A 15,888-nucleotide genomic window follows, 5' to 3' on the forward strand; every position below is an offset into this window, starting at 1 on the left:
CTGCAAGCTGAGGAACACGAAGAACGGCCAGCGGCACCAGAAGCTGGGAGAGAGGATGGAACACATTCCCCCCCCAGAGCCCTCAGAAGGAACCAACCCTGCTGACACCTCGACTTCAGACTTCTGGCCTCCAGAGCTGTGAGAGAATCCATTTCTGCTGTTTTAAACCACCCAGTGTGTGGCGCTTTGTGACAGCCGCCCTAGGAAACTAACACACCAAGCTTCACTGTCAGTATAGAGGAAAATTCTCAAGAAATGGTCCAAGCGAAAATAAATTCATGGTTGCAGAACAAGTGAACAGAACTCTAGGCGATGTTCATAGATCCCTCTAAAGTCAGCGTTTCTCATCTGAGGGTGATCCCCCCACCCCAGGAGACACTCGGCAGTGTCTGGAGATAAATTTGGTTTTCACGACGGGCAAGGGGGTGGTGGCATATGCTGCTGGCATCTAGTGGGTAGAAATCAGAGAAGCTGCTCGACATCCCACAGTGTACAGGGCACCTCTCACCTCCACCACAGCAAAGAATGACCTGACCCAAAATGCCAACAGTGCCACTGTTGACTAACCCTGTTCTAAACTCACACAACTCAGAGAATTCTAGAAAGATAGAAAAAGGAGAGGGTAGAGTCAAAGTCCTGGGCTCAAGTCCTGTCTCTTCCTTCCTAATTTGACCTCCTGATTTAAAAGACTTAGTCCCTCCTGTGTCTGTTTTCTCAACATTATAAAACGGTGATAACTCTGTCACAGGGTTCTTCTGAGAATTAAGTTTAAACACCAGAGAGCGGTTTATTTTTAGTCATCAGTTAAAGTGCTAACTAAATACCAGTTAACAACAACCCAATTATAAAATGTTTTGCCCCTTGGCAAGGGAAGGAACCTGGGGGCTGGGGGAGGAGGGCAGGGAGGGAGGCAGGTAAGGGGGGAAGGCAGGTAAGTGGCTGGTGAAGAGACTCGAGTCTTATATCCCTAAGACCAGCCCCCCAGGTTTGTTACAGATGCTGGTTCTTCCCTTACAGGCTCTCTGCAGCCAAAACCAAGCTGGAACTGACCCCCAAATGCAGTCCTTAAATGAGATAAGGAATGTGAACGTTGCTGGAACACGCCAGGTCTTCATCCTAGGGCTCTCCTACCCCTTTGCCAACAAGACCCAGTCCCAAGACCACCTGCCGGGCTGGAACTTGAGGTCCCAACTCCGCAGTGCCCCCCTCCGGAAATAGCAAATCCAGTCTCCTAACCCTGCACACTGCTCCCTCCTTGACCAAACCAGAAACCTTCCCCACCCAACACCATGGAACACCCATGCTGAATGAAAGAAGCCAGGCTCTAAGGAGGGCTTTCGTATGATTCCACTTGTATGAAGCTGAGCCGCTGGCAAAACGAAATGACTGTGATAAGAGGACGGCGGTCGGCCTCGTGGGTGGGTAGGTGGGGGTGATAGGAAAGGGGCGGAGGGGCTTCCAGCGAACTGGTCATGTCTCTTGTCTTGGTGCTCACAAGAGTGTGAGGACTTTGTAAAAAGTCATTAGGATTTTTGCACCATCCAGAACGTATCTTACACTTAAAAGTGAAAATCAACCTGTCTCACAACGCCGGCACCTCCGCTCGACCATCGTGGGGAGAAAGAAAAGCACTGTGTCCAGGGCGCAACGAGTCTGGCAGCTGGGCACTGGGCGAGTGGTGGGCGCGCCCCTCCCCCCAGGGACGTCGGTTTTCCCTCCAAGGGACCCGACTCCTTCTCCCTTCTCGGGGTTTGCGGGGTTTTGTTGGAGGTCAGGCGGCGACACAGGTCTGGGCTTGACACCTCGCGGGCGCCCTGAGAAAGCCAGCGCGGCCTGTAACGACGGTCTGGGAAGAGACTAAGGCCACTTCTCCATCCGTTAACCCCACGGCAGGTTCATTTCACCTTTTTCCTCCCGGGGCGGGGCCAGGAGGGAGGCGCGGTAGGGGCGGGGATGGGCGGGGCTTAGTGGAAGAGGCGGAGAAGTGGTGGGCGGGGCCTCGCCTCGGAACGGAAGCGCGAACTACAGCTCCCACAGCGCCCCGCCGTCCCGCGGTTGGCCTCTGACGTCGCGAGAAGCAGCTGCTGGGCGTCTGCGCGGACAGACGGAAGTGTAGGTGACCGTCTGAGACAGCACCGCCAAGCTGGGAACCGGGGAGATGGCAGAGACAGAACCCAAGACCGTGCAGGATCTCACCTCGGTGGTAAGGGACGGCTGTGCGTGGCGCGCCCGAGGCCGCCGCACCCCGGGGGGCGCCGGCGAAGTCCGCGGACCGAGGCTCCCTCTCCGAGGCCGCACGGGGCAGGTCTCTGGAAGCCAGGTTTCTAGAGGCTTCGCGGCCGCGGCCTGGCCACCTTGACCCCCCGGCCGCTGGCTGTAGGCCCCTGCTCCTGCTGACGTGCCCAGCCATACCCGCCCCCCGCACCCAGCCCCACTCAATCTCGGTGACCCCGGCTCCCCCCAGCTCCCCTCCTTACCCACTCTGCTCTGCGCGCCCCACCCCAAAACACCCGACGCCTTGGGAATCGCAGCGGGCCCAGACGGGAGGGGGCGTCACCAGCCCCCCGAGTCTAATTTGACAGGTGGGGAAACTGAAACCCGGACAGGGAAATCGAAGGCCACGGAGCTACGGAGAATTGGGGCCGGAACCCGGAATCCTGGTCTCCCCGTGGCACCAGGGCTCCTATCCTGATCCCGTGAAGGTGTCTCGGGGTAAGCGTGGGCTGTTGTGTTTTGTTGTTTCACAGGTGCAGACACTTCTGCAACAGATGCAAGATAAATTTCAGACCATGTCCGACCAGATCATTGGAAGAAATATCCTTTATTTGTAGTCAGTTTCTGATGGGCCTTTGGATCCCAGTTTCCGGATGCTGGTGGCGATAAGTGGGTGGTTTGCAGGTCAACTTCCACTAGTCATTTACCAGATTTTTTTTTTTTATTATTTTTTACTGAGCTTAGATGCACACTTCCTGAGAAGTACTGTGCAAAGAGCTGGGCTTACAGCTGAGCTAGATCCCTGGCTGTGAGGAACTTACAGTCTACCGGTAATGCTGCCTAGTATGATTGACTGTTGACTGTGAGCGAAGCATTTCATGTGTATCTCACCTGTGATCCTCACCATCACCTGATGAAGAGGTTGTAGCGTTACCTTTGTGTAGCGGATGAGGAACCAGGAAGCTTAGAAAAATGAAAGAACTTGCCCAGGTCCCATCACTAGTAAAGGGCAGGGCTGGGATTTGATCCTCACCCCGGACTCCCGTGCTCTGAACCAGATTCTAACAGTATCCAAAGGAAATTGGAAAACCACTTTCGTGAAGACACTGTGTTGAAGGTTGTAGTCCGCAGGGCCCTGGAGGAGAGGGGTAAGAAGTGGAAGGTGTTGGTGCCGTCTTTAACTTCCCCACTTGATGACATGAGCAGTCGCATTGATGACCTGGAGAAAAACATCGCAGACCTCATGACACAGGCCGGGGTGGAAGAGCTGGACGGGGAAAACAAGATCCCTGCCACACAGAAGAGTTGAAGGTGAGGGGAGCGAGGGACAGTAGAAGTGTGGTGCGTGTCCCTGTGATTTTGATGTAGTCGGACTTTCTCTGGATCTGTCCCCAGCCAGGATCTAGCAAGCGTCCCTTGTATTGTTCCCCTTCTGGACTACAGGCTTTGAATTTTTCATGCCAAACTAATTCCTTATGAAGAATTTATTTTTCCTGTTTTTATCAATGAGACCTAGATCTCTAGTTAAGACCATTAGTTAATATTAGATAACCCCTGAGTTTATATCATTATAGCGAAAACAAAGAAGTGTATTTTGTTGGCCTGATAATTCTTATCACTGGCAGATTTTCCAATGGTTTGTTTTGTTTTGTTTCTTAAAGAGAATACGCACATTGCCACCTTCATAAATGCCATAAGTTCTAAGGATTCTCTTGGGAACACCCCCTGCACTAGGTGAATGCCAGGACAATGACTGATTATGATTTAGATGACCTAGGTTGTGGCCACATTAAGCCTTCGCCCTAGAGTTGATTTGTTTTTCCATTGCATAGTTACAGGTATCAGGAGAGACTAATAATCAGAAATACCCGTTACAGCAAGATAGCTAGACGCACAGATGAGTGCCATGTTCTCACCATAGTGGGTTCCTTCATGACAAGCCTTTTCCTGAGTGTGGCGGTTACTTCATTGCAACCCACAGTAGTTTTTGAACTCCCTTTGTTCCCATCCCATTTTTAGCATTTTAATTCCCTATAAAAATAAAGGTTACTGTGAATGTTTAGATAGCAAAATACACAGTAAAAGACACCAAATTCCTTTTTTATTTTCTGAGCATGTCCTGGCTGGACCAAATGATAGGTAACTATGAAGTACGGGTTGCTTTGAAGTCCGAGGAAATAAGTAGAGGTTCAGGAGGTAAGAGACTTAAATTTACTGTTATCTTAACAGTAGATTGGGTTGATGCAGTATGTTAGTAAATCAAGTAGTTGTTTTGTGTGGTTGTCACCTTGATTCCTTATAGACTTGGGCAATGTCCTGCCAGTCTTAGGAGCGTCTCTGGGTCTCGTATCGTCCGGCATTCAAAAGCCCCATCAAGTGAAAGAGAACAGATTGAAGAATTTCTCGAGTGACGGGCATAATGCAAGGAAAGGAGTGGGAGTAGAAAACAAATGCACAATAATCTTTTTAATAAAGATTTTCATTGTAGTTTTGCTAGGATATTGTGCAGAGAAAGTACAATTAATTCAAACGAGGATTGTGAAAGGATTTTTAGTTGCTAATTCTATGTATTCTTTTTATGTGTCCTTACAGAATGAATAGCACATTGATGGATTTTGCTTTTTCAACAGGTTGCTCATCTGCACTGGAATCTGGAACACCCTTTTTACAAGCCAAGAGAAGACAGATGGCTTTTTGCAACTAACTACTATGTGTAGACAGGTTTTATATTATAAAGTGTGCATTCTTCTTACCACATACTATAGAGTTAGTTTATAGAGTGATTTCCCTCCCCTGCCTCCCATGTTTCCTGAACATGGTGAATTCACGTCTTGGACCTTGGTCAGTTGTGCTATTAAACACTAAAACTTTGGCAGTTCCTGCATACAATTGTCAAATTTTTTAGTGTATTTTTGTGAAGTCACTTTTTTTCTATCATTCCCTTTGTAGTAGTTGCTGTTTGATAAAAGTTGCTGTGTAATTTTTTATTAGACATAGGGTAGATCCTTGGTTATAATAAGGTTTTTGTGAAGTAAGGCATTTATAGTTAAGGTTCTTTGATTCTCAGAGTGACTGATGAGTGAACACCAAATAGTGTGTTGGCGATACTTTCCAAGTGGTTAAAAACATTTAAAAGTGTGTATTCAGAAACATCTGGCACTACTCTGTCACCAAAACTCGGAACGATGGTTTTATGCCTGAGTCCTTGAGGTCAGATGCTACAGTAACAAAGAGTGATCACGGCCACTTTAGTGTTAGAATGTTTAAATAAGGACAGTGACAGAGTTGCCCGATGTGATGAGGCTTCCAGCAGTTAGAGTTTTGCATGAGGTTTGAACCTTCAGTAGGACCCTACCTTGTCCATCTACAGCAGTTACCATAGGAAATCTGGCAGGACTTTACAGCTAAGCTACTCCATCTTTTGAGCTACTGGCTGGGAAAAGAAACAGAAAAGGAAAACAGACCACGTTAAGTCCGTGCCTACTAAATAACTAGTTGTAGGCTTGAGTTTTTAAGAAATAGTTTCTTTAAACTGTTTCTTACCTAAATTCGAGCAGAGTAGTGGCTTTATTGCTGATAACGGGAGACAGGGAAAATAACTCCTGCGGCTCAGCCTGCAGTGTCAGGAGTGCTGAGCCCCAAGGCAGTGTTGATGGGAAAGAGACCCACGCGGCTGTCGCAGCAGGATGATTTTGTATGGAGAATATGGAAGAAGTTGGGGAATGGAACAGTGCTTTGGAGAGGGAAACCCGTAGTCAACACAGTGTGATTTTTTTCAAGTTTCCTATGTCACTAGTCTTAATTGTTTGAATTGCAAATATATAATAATATTAAGGAATAATTTGTCCTATTTATAAATTATATGGGGAACACAGAGGAGTCGATTTCTTCTGGGATAAAATGAATTCCCCACTGTTATCACCGAGCCGCAGAAGCTCCCTCACTGGGCCGGTAGGTCGCAAGGTGTGGCCCTGAAAGCCCAGAGCCAGCTGGACTCAGGGACTGGATGGGACCGCGTGCAAGATGCTTCCAAGCCTGGGAAATGGCAAGTGGACAGTCGGGATGTAGCAGTTGGCTTCCTTAAGTAACAGGAATGTTTCCCCTGACCAAAAATACCTGCCATGAATAAAGGTGCCTGAAATCCTGCTGTTGACGCTTCCTTTGTGTCAAAAATGATTGGTTTGGTTTTCTGCATTTTCATACCATTTCAGATGATCGGCTAGAAGCTCTGGAAGGATTCAGTACCCATAGCCAAAGTGGGGCCGGGAGGCGCGGGGGAGACTGTGGTGCCGCAAGGGAAGGCGAGGAGTGTGGAAGCCTCGGGCTGCAGGGCTCACCGGCCAGAGCGAAGGAGAGCGACGCCCTCCGGGGTCCCCAGGGAAACTTCACGAGTGTGCTCCCCAGGACACTCGTCCCTGAGAAGCTCCAGCAGAGAAGGGTTTGTGCTCACTTGCGGGTAGCATCTTCCCGGCTCATGTGATTCACCTGATGAAAATTCGCCACGTAAATTAGCTCAGGAGAGGCCCTGAGCCCCCAGAGCAGAAACGGGATTGAACTCCTCTGCCAGTTTCCAAGTTACTTAACCAAGGATTTTTTTTTTAATACTTGGCATTTAATTAACATTTCATAGAACCTGCAGGTGGTGTGAAACACACGTGGGGAGATAGCGGTTAAAGGAATCCAATAAATAGCTCCGGGTTCACTTTATAAACAGTCGCTTCACGTTCCCCAGCCTCCAGGTAAGGCTTCAGCCTGGGCTGGGGTGCCTCCACATTGTACAGAAGGATGCTTTTCCTCACACGGTCCCTGTGAAGTGCAAAGTGCAACACACCTGCTAAGTTATGGGCCTGATCGCCCATAGTCGGGTGCTCAGGCCACAGCCTCCTGGGCCCGAGGCACAGCTCTTTCCCCTCCAGCCCGCCCCGGCGACCAGGGTTCCAGGCACCCTCCCTGTCCTGGAGCCTCTGCTCCGTGAAGGCTTCTAGCATGGTCAGCATGGCCCCTGTCTAGTTCCAGGCATAATCTTTGGGTGCAGGAAAATCTGTCTGCCTCTCTTATTCTCCAACTATTTTTTGTTCATTTACAGGCCCATGAAGTTCCTACTCAGCTAAGCAATACAGCTAGCATGGAGTTGTTTGCAGCAAGCAAAACAGCCTTAGGTTTGACTAAATGCCCTCTTTTTCCAAGCCCGGAGGCCCCATCAGCTTCCTCATTTGGCCTCTAGTTAATCCTGCTTTCATTCAAGCCACAGGATTTTTAAATGTTTTTTTTAATTAATTAATTTATTTATTTGGCTGCATAGGGTCTTTGTTGCTGCGTACGGGCTTTCTCTAGTTGCGGTGAGTGGGAGCTACTCTTCCTTGCGGTGCGTGGGCTTCTCACTGCGGTGGCCTCTCTTGCTGCAGAGCACCGCTCTAGGTGAATGGGCTCAGTAGTTGTGGCTCGTGGGCTCTAGAGCGCAGGCTCAGTAGTTGTGGGGCACGGGCCCAGTTGCTCCACGGCATGTGGGATCCTCCCAGACCCGGGCCCGAACCCATGTCCCCTGCATCGGCAGGTGGACTTTCAACCACTGTGCCACCAGGGAAGTCCTTAAATGTTTTAATATTTTATCAATTTATTTTTTCTGCTGTTTCATATCTGAAGTGCCATTGTGTTTGAAACTTACCAGAACAAACATACAGTACTTCAGGCGACTGAAGGTTCATCTGCCTTACTGAGTCCTTGGAGCCCTTAACCGCACTTAGAGCATCGTTGCTATGGGGACGGAGAGTGCAACAAACAACTTACAATGAACTTTTTAAAATTCTGTTTGTAAATTGAAGGTTTCCTCTACGGATAACTATGTTCCCTTTTTTTATTCTGTAGTTCAAATATTTTAATTAGATTAAAGTGGAGGAGTTTTCACAGTATGTTGTCAGATGTAACCCTGAAAATTAACTGGCAACAGTTAATGATTAGTGACAGCCACCAGCACCTATGAAAGCGTCTATCGTAAACCACCGTGCTGTGCAAGCATGTTGTTTACATTATTTGGCTTCATCTCTTGACAACCCTGAGTTCAGTTTTTATCTGATCAGCCCGTTTTAAACAGAAGGTACCCAATGCCGGGCGACCGTTGACTGAGGTCACACAGCTGGAAGCAGGGACCATGGAATTGCCACCCACAGCTGTCCACCCAGGTAAGATTTCCAAGTATTCATGGCCAGGCTGCCTGGCACTCAACAACCCAGCTCTTGAAGTTCAGTTTCAAAAGAGGCTAATTTTGCACTTTCAGTTAAACGTGACCTAAATTGTATAATAAACGTGCTTGATGTGAATTTTTATTCAGAATTCAAAGTATTCAGGGCTGCTAGAAATGTGCTGGACCAGCATTTTTAAGTTCTTTGAGAACAACTACAGAAACAAATCCAGTCCAGTTTCTCACAATGTTTGCCTTGATGAACCGCAGGGAATACTGGCTGCTGATTTTTAGCTGTTTCCCTGCTAACACCCATGAGTACAGAGGTCTTAAAAAGGTGCCTTTGCGGGCATCACCTGGAACCTTGGTCTCCTGCTAATGATGTTAAGCGTCAGCCTTTAGCTGCGGCCTCTTTAAAACTCTCCATGAATGCAAAGGGGGTGGAGGGTAGGAGCAGGGGACGTGAGTCACTGCCTAAAAGCAAAAACCAGAGGGGCTGTGACAGAGCATCACGCTCACCAACCTCACAGATCACTCTGGAAATAGGAAAGGAGCTTGTTTCTACAAGTCAGGTCGACCTGCTAGGAAAGAATCAGTTCCAGTGCTTGGCCCTCACACGCTGAGGCTTCCACCAAGAGAGGTGCCTGGAAGCTCCTCGGACACCTGCCGAGGACGAGCTCTAGATCCAACAGACACAGAACACCTGCGTCCGCGGGACCCTGGTGATGCTGGGGAAATGGAACATTCTGTGGCTCCCTCCTTGAGCAAGGCCGAGTGCGTTCACGTGCACGTACGTAAACCATACAGGTCACAGGGATGCTGTGCTGCTGCGCGGTGATCATCTTGGCTGTATATTTCTACTTTCCTACTTTGTGGACATCTTTTGACCAATGATTCATATTGATCACGGGCAGAACATGTGCCTTTCAAAAGGAACAGTATCATTTCCCAACAGTTAAGAATTCAGGATGGAGCAGTTTGGAAGCAGTCAGCTGCAAAGGGGGCTGTAATGTCTCACGAGGGAGGGCAGCCCCAGGGAGAGTGAATTCCACACCCACAGGGCCATCGAGGACCCAGAATGCCCCCGCAGAGGCGTGGCCCACGGAAAGAGAGCGCCTTCCTCCTTCCCTCTCGTCCCTGTCTCAGAGTGAAGAAAATGTTTTCCCCAAGTTGTTCCTACTGTGCTGCCCTGGCCTCAGCCCCTCAGAGCGCTCGAAGGTCGTTGACATCAAAAAGTTTTCTAGCTGGAATCTTTGTCTGTCTAATCAGCCCTCAAGAAACCCCACTCCTAAACCACTGCTATAGTTTTTCTACCTCTTACCTTTTATGGGTCGTTAGAAGTTGCCAGCCAAACCCAGTGTTTCCAGAAAGAAATTGTAAATATTAAATATCTTAAAACTACAGGCCTGTTATGTGGAAGAAAACCCAGTTAATTTTAATGGGCTATGGATAATCATCAGAAAAGTCATTTCTGGAAATTTAAAAAACATGGTTGTTTCTTTTAATGACACATATTCTCCCGGAAATAGACCACTGGACTGATTCTGCTCCAGAATCCTGCTGAGGCAAAGGATGGGCCCAAATTCTTCGTGGAACAGAAGCCTGGGACTGGCCTGGCACACGGATTGCAAAGCTGGAAAAGCTGCAAAACAATGTCCTGCAAAGAAAATCAGACTTCCGCCTTGATAGGCAGACAGCTCTGATGGAAGCCCCTCAATCACAACCTATGTTCCTTGGGCCCATAATTAAGAAACTTAGAAAGACTCTTGAAACCAGCTGGAAAAGTATGCTGTCTTGCCGGCAGAGTTTCAAACAGGCTGATGATTACCATGGGTCAGCCTTGGCGTCCATGAGCCCTCATCACAGTTGATTATATGAAACATATTTTTTGCCAGCCTCATCAAAAGGAAATACAGCAAGATTCGGTGGGTCGATCTCATTTTCTCGAGCGCAGACAAGGCTTCACAGTGATCTGAGACTCAACTTTGTTCTCCCCAGAAGGAGCAGCAGAGTCTGTACGACCCCTCTGGCACAGCTGAGCCAGTGTTTCTGGAATCACTGACTGAGAACATTTTCCTCCCCGTGAACTGCCAGAAGTTTCTTGGGTTTATTCAAGCTAATCTGTATTCCAGAACAATTCCGGACGAGATTTGTTAGGAATACTTCAACAAGGTGCTGTTTGGTAAGTTCTGAACTGAAAGGATCTCTTTTTGTATTATACTAAGTGATCTAGTAAACGGAGCAAGAATTCTTTGAAATGAAAGCAGACCCTGAGGCTGGGGCCCAGCAGCCTGAGTTTTAACACGACCTCCAGGAGATTCTGACCTCCCTCAAGTGTGAGAACGAGGGCCCTAGGGTGCCAACTTGGGTTGTCTGATAGCTCTGGGGAGTCAGACTAGTCTAAACACAAGAAATCCCTGGGGGATTAACATGCAGGTTCCCAGGCTCCTCTTTTGTAGATCCTGATCCAGTACGTATGGGACAGGGGCTGGGGATCCGTGTCTTTAATCAATTCTCCAGTCATTTTTTTTATATTCCTTCCTACACAGGAAAACACTGCATGGAGAAATGGGGTGGCAGGGAAAAGCGTCTCACTCTGAATCACTCGGGCCTGGGCCGGTCCTAAGGTAATTGAAAAGGAATTGATTCTTAATTACCCAGCACATCGGAGCACAGGGATAGAGCATGACCTTTCGGCCCCGTGAAATGAGGAGCTCACCCTCCAGTCCAAGGAGCTGAGCATGAAGAGCCCTCACTCCACGAGGACTTGACTCACTTTAAATCAATTTGCTTCTTATTAAGATGCACTTCAATGAAAAATCATTCCAACTCTTCAGCCACAAAAGGATAGCCCATCATTTAAGGTTTCCTGAGTGTGTCAGTTGCTTAAAAAGGTTTTAAAGAGTGTGGTAAATATTTTACCAGAGGGATAAGTTATTCAATAAGGAGATTATTTATTAAAAACTAGTAATTTATTAGTTCATGTATCTCTATTTTCATGAAAATGCATTCTTTTCATCTGGGCATACTTTTCTATGCCCACAGCAGATTAACCTGTGAGTTGACAATTCTGTTAATACGTAAATATAGTGAAATATAATTTAACTTGTGAAAGTAACAGGTTTTACTAGTAAGAAGACATATCTGTAAAATTACATTTTAAAAGAACTCTTGGAGGGTTTTAAGCATAGTTTCATGTACTTAAAAAGAAATCATGTTTGCTATTTTGGAAGAAAGAACAAGTTTCTCATTTATCTTTTGAGTCATCCATCCTAAAGGAAATAACTAATGCATGACTTTTTTTCTTCTTATTGGTAAGAAGGAAAGCATTTAATGCTTAGGCCCAAAGCCAAGGTATTGAGTTCAAGTATTTACGGTCAGATATTTTATTTCGATAATAAAAAAAATAAATTAGAATAGTTTTCGTTGCAAGCAATGACTAAAAATGGCTTTAACAGTAAGGATATTTAATGACCTCATAAAAAGGTCCAGAGGTAGGCAGCTCTGGAGATGTTTAATTTATTGGTTCCACACGGTCCCGACTCCAGGCCGGCTGCTCTGTACTTACCTCGACTTTCCCCTCATCCTGACACACTGTCTCCACGCATCACATCTAGGGACCAGCCAAACACCCCTCCCAAAACCCTTTCTTCCTGTCCGCCTCTGCTGTGGGTTGAGTTGTGTCCCCCCAGAAGGTATGCTGAAATCCTATCCTGGGACTTCAGAATGTGACCTTATTGGCAAACAGAGTCTTTACAGATGTAATCAAGTTAAGATGAGGTCATGCTGGATTACGATGGGCCCTCATGCAATGACTGGTGTCCTTTAAAGAAGAGAAGAGACACAGAGGGACACAGAGACAGTGCCCTGTGAGAACGGAGGCCAAGACTGGAGTGATGTGTCCGCAAGCTAAGGAGTGCTGACAACACCAGTAGCTGGAAGAAAGGCAGGGAACAGATTCTCCCTCACAGCCTCTGAACAGGAAGCCGCCCCAGGACACCTTGATTTTGGACTTCCCTCTCACCTTGATCTCTGCTGGGGATCTGCCCTTTGTTCCGGAAGCTCAGAACCCTCCCTTCTTTCCCAGACCTCACTAACTCATTCAGACTATCTCTGGGTGCCTGGCTTAGCATTTTACAGCCAGCTTTTTAAAAGAAATCGTAACTGGTATATCAAGGGTTAATTTGCTTTCTAGAGGTTTTTTTTTTTTTTTTTTCCCCTAAGCAAGAAAATTGGCAATTCAGTTAGGTCTAAAATTCATCTGAGGCTTCTGACAACTTGTTTGCGGACGTAACTGCTCTGGTGCTGGCAACTTTAGTAATCAAAGAGAAGCTTAAGAAAAACTGAGCACTGCAAAAGGAAGAGGGAAATAATAAATTAGAATTGAGTCCACTCTACCAAACATTTTATTATGAAGATTTTCAAACATACGGCAGAGCTAAAAGAATTTCCCCAGTGAGCACCTGTATCCACACCACCTTGTTTAACACGTGATGGTACTTGCTTTATGGTAGCTCTATTCTCTTTCCATCCCTCTCCCCATCTGAGAATTAATTTTTTAATTAGATGATTACCAAATTGCTCTGGGGGCTCTTTGTAGGGAAAGTACAGAGCAGACTCTGGGCACTTACTTTCCAAGTTCATCAGCCCAGGATAGAAGCCCTTCATACCTGGCCCCCCACCCCTGTGATACTGTGATTTATAGTAAGAAATATGTATTTGGTCGTTGTCCCGTTTCTGGCTCGGATCCTAAAGCCCTTGGAATTTCCTAAGTGATAAGAGCTGTAGAGGTGTCTTGATATCCAGAACAAACCACACCTGAGTTTATGTTAATGAGGTGATTTTTGGAAACACCTAAGGATGGGGGCTGGTTGCCAGGGGAAACAACCCTGTGATTGGAGCGTTGGAGCTCTCAGTCCCACCCCCCCAGACTTCCTGTTGGCAAGAGGGGCTGGAGGTTGAATCTATGGCCAGTGGCCAGTGATTTAATCAATCACGCCCTGGTGATGAAGCCTCCGGTAAACACCGAAAACGGGGCTCAGAAAGCTTCTAGGTTGGTGAAGCAGAGGGGAGAGTGGTGCACCTGGAGAGGGCATGCAGGCTCCCTGCCCCTTCCCCACACCGCGCCCCATGCAGCTCTTCTGTCTGCATATTATCTATGAAGTAAAATATCTTGCTGAGTTCTCTGAGCCGCTCTAGCAAATTAATCAAACCCGAGTAGAGGGTCATGGGAACTTCTGGTTATAGCCGTTAGGCCACAGGCACAGGTAACCAGCGGGACCGTGACGGGAGCCTGAAGTGGAGAGTGGTCTTGCAGGACTGAGCCCTTCACTTGTGGAGTTCGATGCTGCCTCTGAGTAGATGGTATCAGAGTTGACTTGAATTACAGGACACCCAGCTGCTGTCGGGGGATTGCCTGGTGTGGAAAAACCCATATGTTGGGAGTTGGAGTCTGAATCTTACCCCTCTCCCTGCTGCGCCTCAACCAACACATTTCTCTGTTCATTGCCCCTGAAATATGTCCCCAACCCAACCTGCATCTCTGCCTGGTAACCTCCTATTCAATGTTTAAGACCCAATTCAACTATTCCCTCTCAGAAAAAAAAAAATAACCTCCATTCTCTCAAAGAGAGGTAGTCTTCTTCTGTGATCCCCAAAGTATTTTGAACATGCCTTTAACACTTGTCACATTGTCCTCAAACTCCTTGCCGTGTGTCTGTCTCCCCCACTGTCTGAGGGACCCTGGGGGCCTCTGGGGACTTTATTATCTTGAAGTTCCCTTTGGTGCCTGCCACAAGTCCTGGCACGTTGCAGGTATGCAGGTGTTAGGCAAATGGACCGCAAGAGAGTTAGCTGGAACTCTCTAAAATAAACTAAGTAGCCCCACTTGTAAGTATGCAAACCTACTTAGAAGTGTCATGTCAGAATTTAAGTCCAAGCTGCCTTGTCCCTCCTGTCATCGCTCCCATTAAGTGGACCAGCCTGAAAGCTCACATACATGTTAGTGAAGATGCCCACCGTGGCCCTTGTTCTTCTGTGTAAAGGATAATTCCGCCACAACTAGAAACATGAAACAGTATAATGTCTGAGCAGGTGTTTCCTAACGAGTGTATAAAAATAGCTGCTTCTCAAAACCAAACAAACAAAGTTCAGTGGTTAAGCTGGGGAAACACCGAACTAAGTGAAGTGCACAGGTTTCGTTTCTACAGTATTTCTCAGAACTTTCAGTCCAACGTGAATTTCAAGCAGCTGGGGAGAAGGGTTTCCAGCACAGAGCCCTTTTGCGAAGCGTGGGAAGGCCGGCTGCAGCGACATGCCGTGGAAGACTCCGCTCTCTCTCAACTCTGTTTACCTGTTTTGCTTCCTACCCCTTGACCACCATCACGTCCTGCATTTCAGGCTTAATGTTGAATTTCTCATCGTAAATATTGTGCCAAACGTGGAGGTGATGGAGTTACAGTGGGCTTTGCTATCTTTCGGTCTGGACATAGCCCGTCGTTCAGCTTAACTCAGGGCATCTGGTGTGGCACCAATCAGCAGGAGGCCGCCAGGAGAGGAAGGTTCCAGGCACCCACTGAGATGTGTCATTGTTGCGAAAGAAACCTGTCCTCAAAAAGAATCTGTGTTATCAACATCCAAAGCCTTAAGGAAGCCAGTACTGCCATTGGAATCCCTGGGGAAATGCCCATGACAGATGTGCGGTTTAGAAAGAGCACTGCTGAAGGGATAGGGCACTGGGTTTGGAATGAAGCCGATCTGGTTTGAAGCCCAACTCTCACTGCAGGACTGGCTGCGTAACTGGCAGGGCCCAGTGCAAAATGGAATGCGGGTCCTTTGTTCCGAAGCTATTAAGAATTTCTAAGGGGATGGGGGTCCCTGAGCCCAAAGCCCTGTGCACAGGTTACAGGCCACGAACCTGGCCCAGGCTTATCGCTCACAACCTTGGGAAAATCATTGGACCACCCCAGCGTCCTGACTCTCATTTCTGTGAAGGGATTGCTGTGCACATCCCAGTGAGACCATGGATGTGCAGTGCTGGGGGGCAGGGGGCTCATGTACCCATTTGGTGGGCGAAGGGAAGGAGAGAGAAGAGGGGATGGGAGGTAGGTGAGTGTGAGTGGAGACCCCGTCTCCACCCACAAATTGAAAGATGAGCCTAGTGTCCAGACCCAGCCTAAGAGCCGCCCCAGACCTCTAGCTGCAGTCAGCCCCTGGAGTCGGGCAAGTCCCCAAACTCAAGAGAACTATTCACAAGAAGGTATGGCCGGGAGCCTGCATGATTTACTGCTAATTCTCAAAACTAAAGCAAACAAAGCCCCAAGAAATACGGCCTACCCATGACCTTCAGCGTGAGACCAGAACAATAAACAGGTTAAAGCAAAAGGCACCTGACCCACGTGCAATGAAGAGGCAACATGAAGTAATCGCTTTCCTGGGACCTATAACCCAATTCCCACGCCCTCCTCTATCCCCGGATGAGGAACTTGAGAGCCCTC

The 15,888-nt window shown here is 47.7% G+C and overlaps 1 protein-coding gene across 1 annotated transcript; it reads left to right on the forward strand.

Moving 5' to 3' along the window:
- The first annotated feature begins 2,056 nt into the window (after positions 1-2,056).
- HSBP1 (heat shock factor binding protein 1) lies at positions 2,057-6,355 on the forward strand. The gene is made up of 4 exons (XM_082677407.1): positions 2,057-2,203; positions 2,748-2,814; positions 3,405-3,525; positions 4,845-6,355. Exons 1-3 carry the CDS (start codon positions 2,159-2,161, stop codon positions 3,521-3,523), a joined length of 231 nt encoding a protein of 76 aa, XP_082533533.1. The 5' UTR covers positions 2,057-2,158; the 3' UTR covers positions 3,524-3,525; positions 4,845-6,355.
- The last annotated feature ends 9,533 nt before the right edge of the window (positions 6,356-15,888 follow it).

This window comes from Grampus griseus (genome assembly GCF_964374135.1).
Source record: "Grampus griseus genome assembly, chromosome: 19".
NCBI lineage: Eukaryota > Metazoa > Chordata > Mammalia > Artiodactyla > Delphinidae > Grampus > Grampus griseus.

Bases quoted from the DNA above. Each gene is read 5' to 3' on its own strand.
- HSBP1 (XM_082677407.1), top strand. From the start codon at position 2,159: ATGGCAGAGACAGAACCCAAGACCGTGCAGGATCTCACCTCGGTG. The intron at 2,204-2,747 runs GTAAGGGACGGC...GTTGTTTCACAG, and splicing joins TGCAGGATCTCACCTCGGTG to GTGCAGACACTTCTGCAACA. The intron at 2,815-3,404 runs ATATCCTTTATT...TAACTTCCCCAC, and splicing joins CGACCAGATCATTGGAAGAA to TTGATGACATGAGCAGTCGC.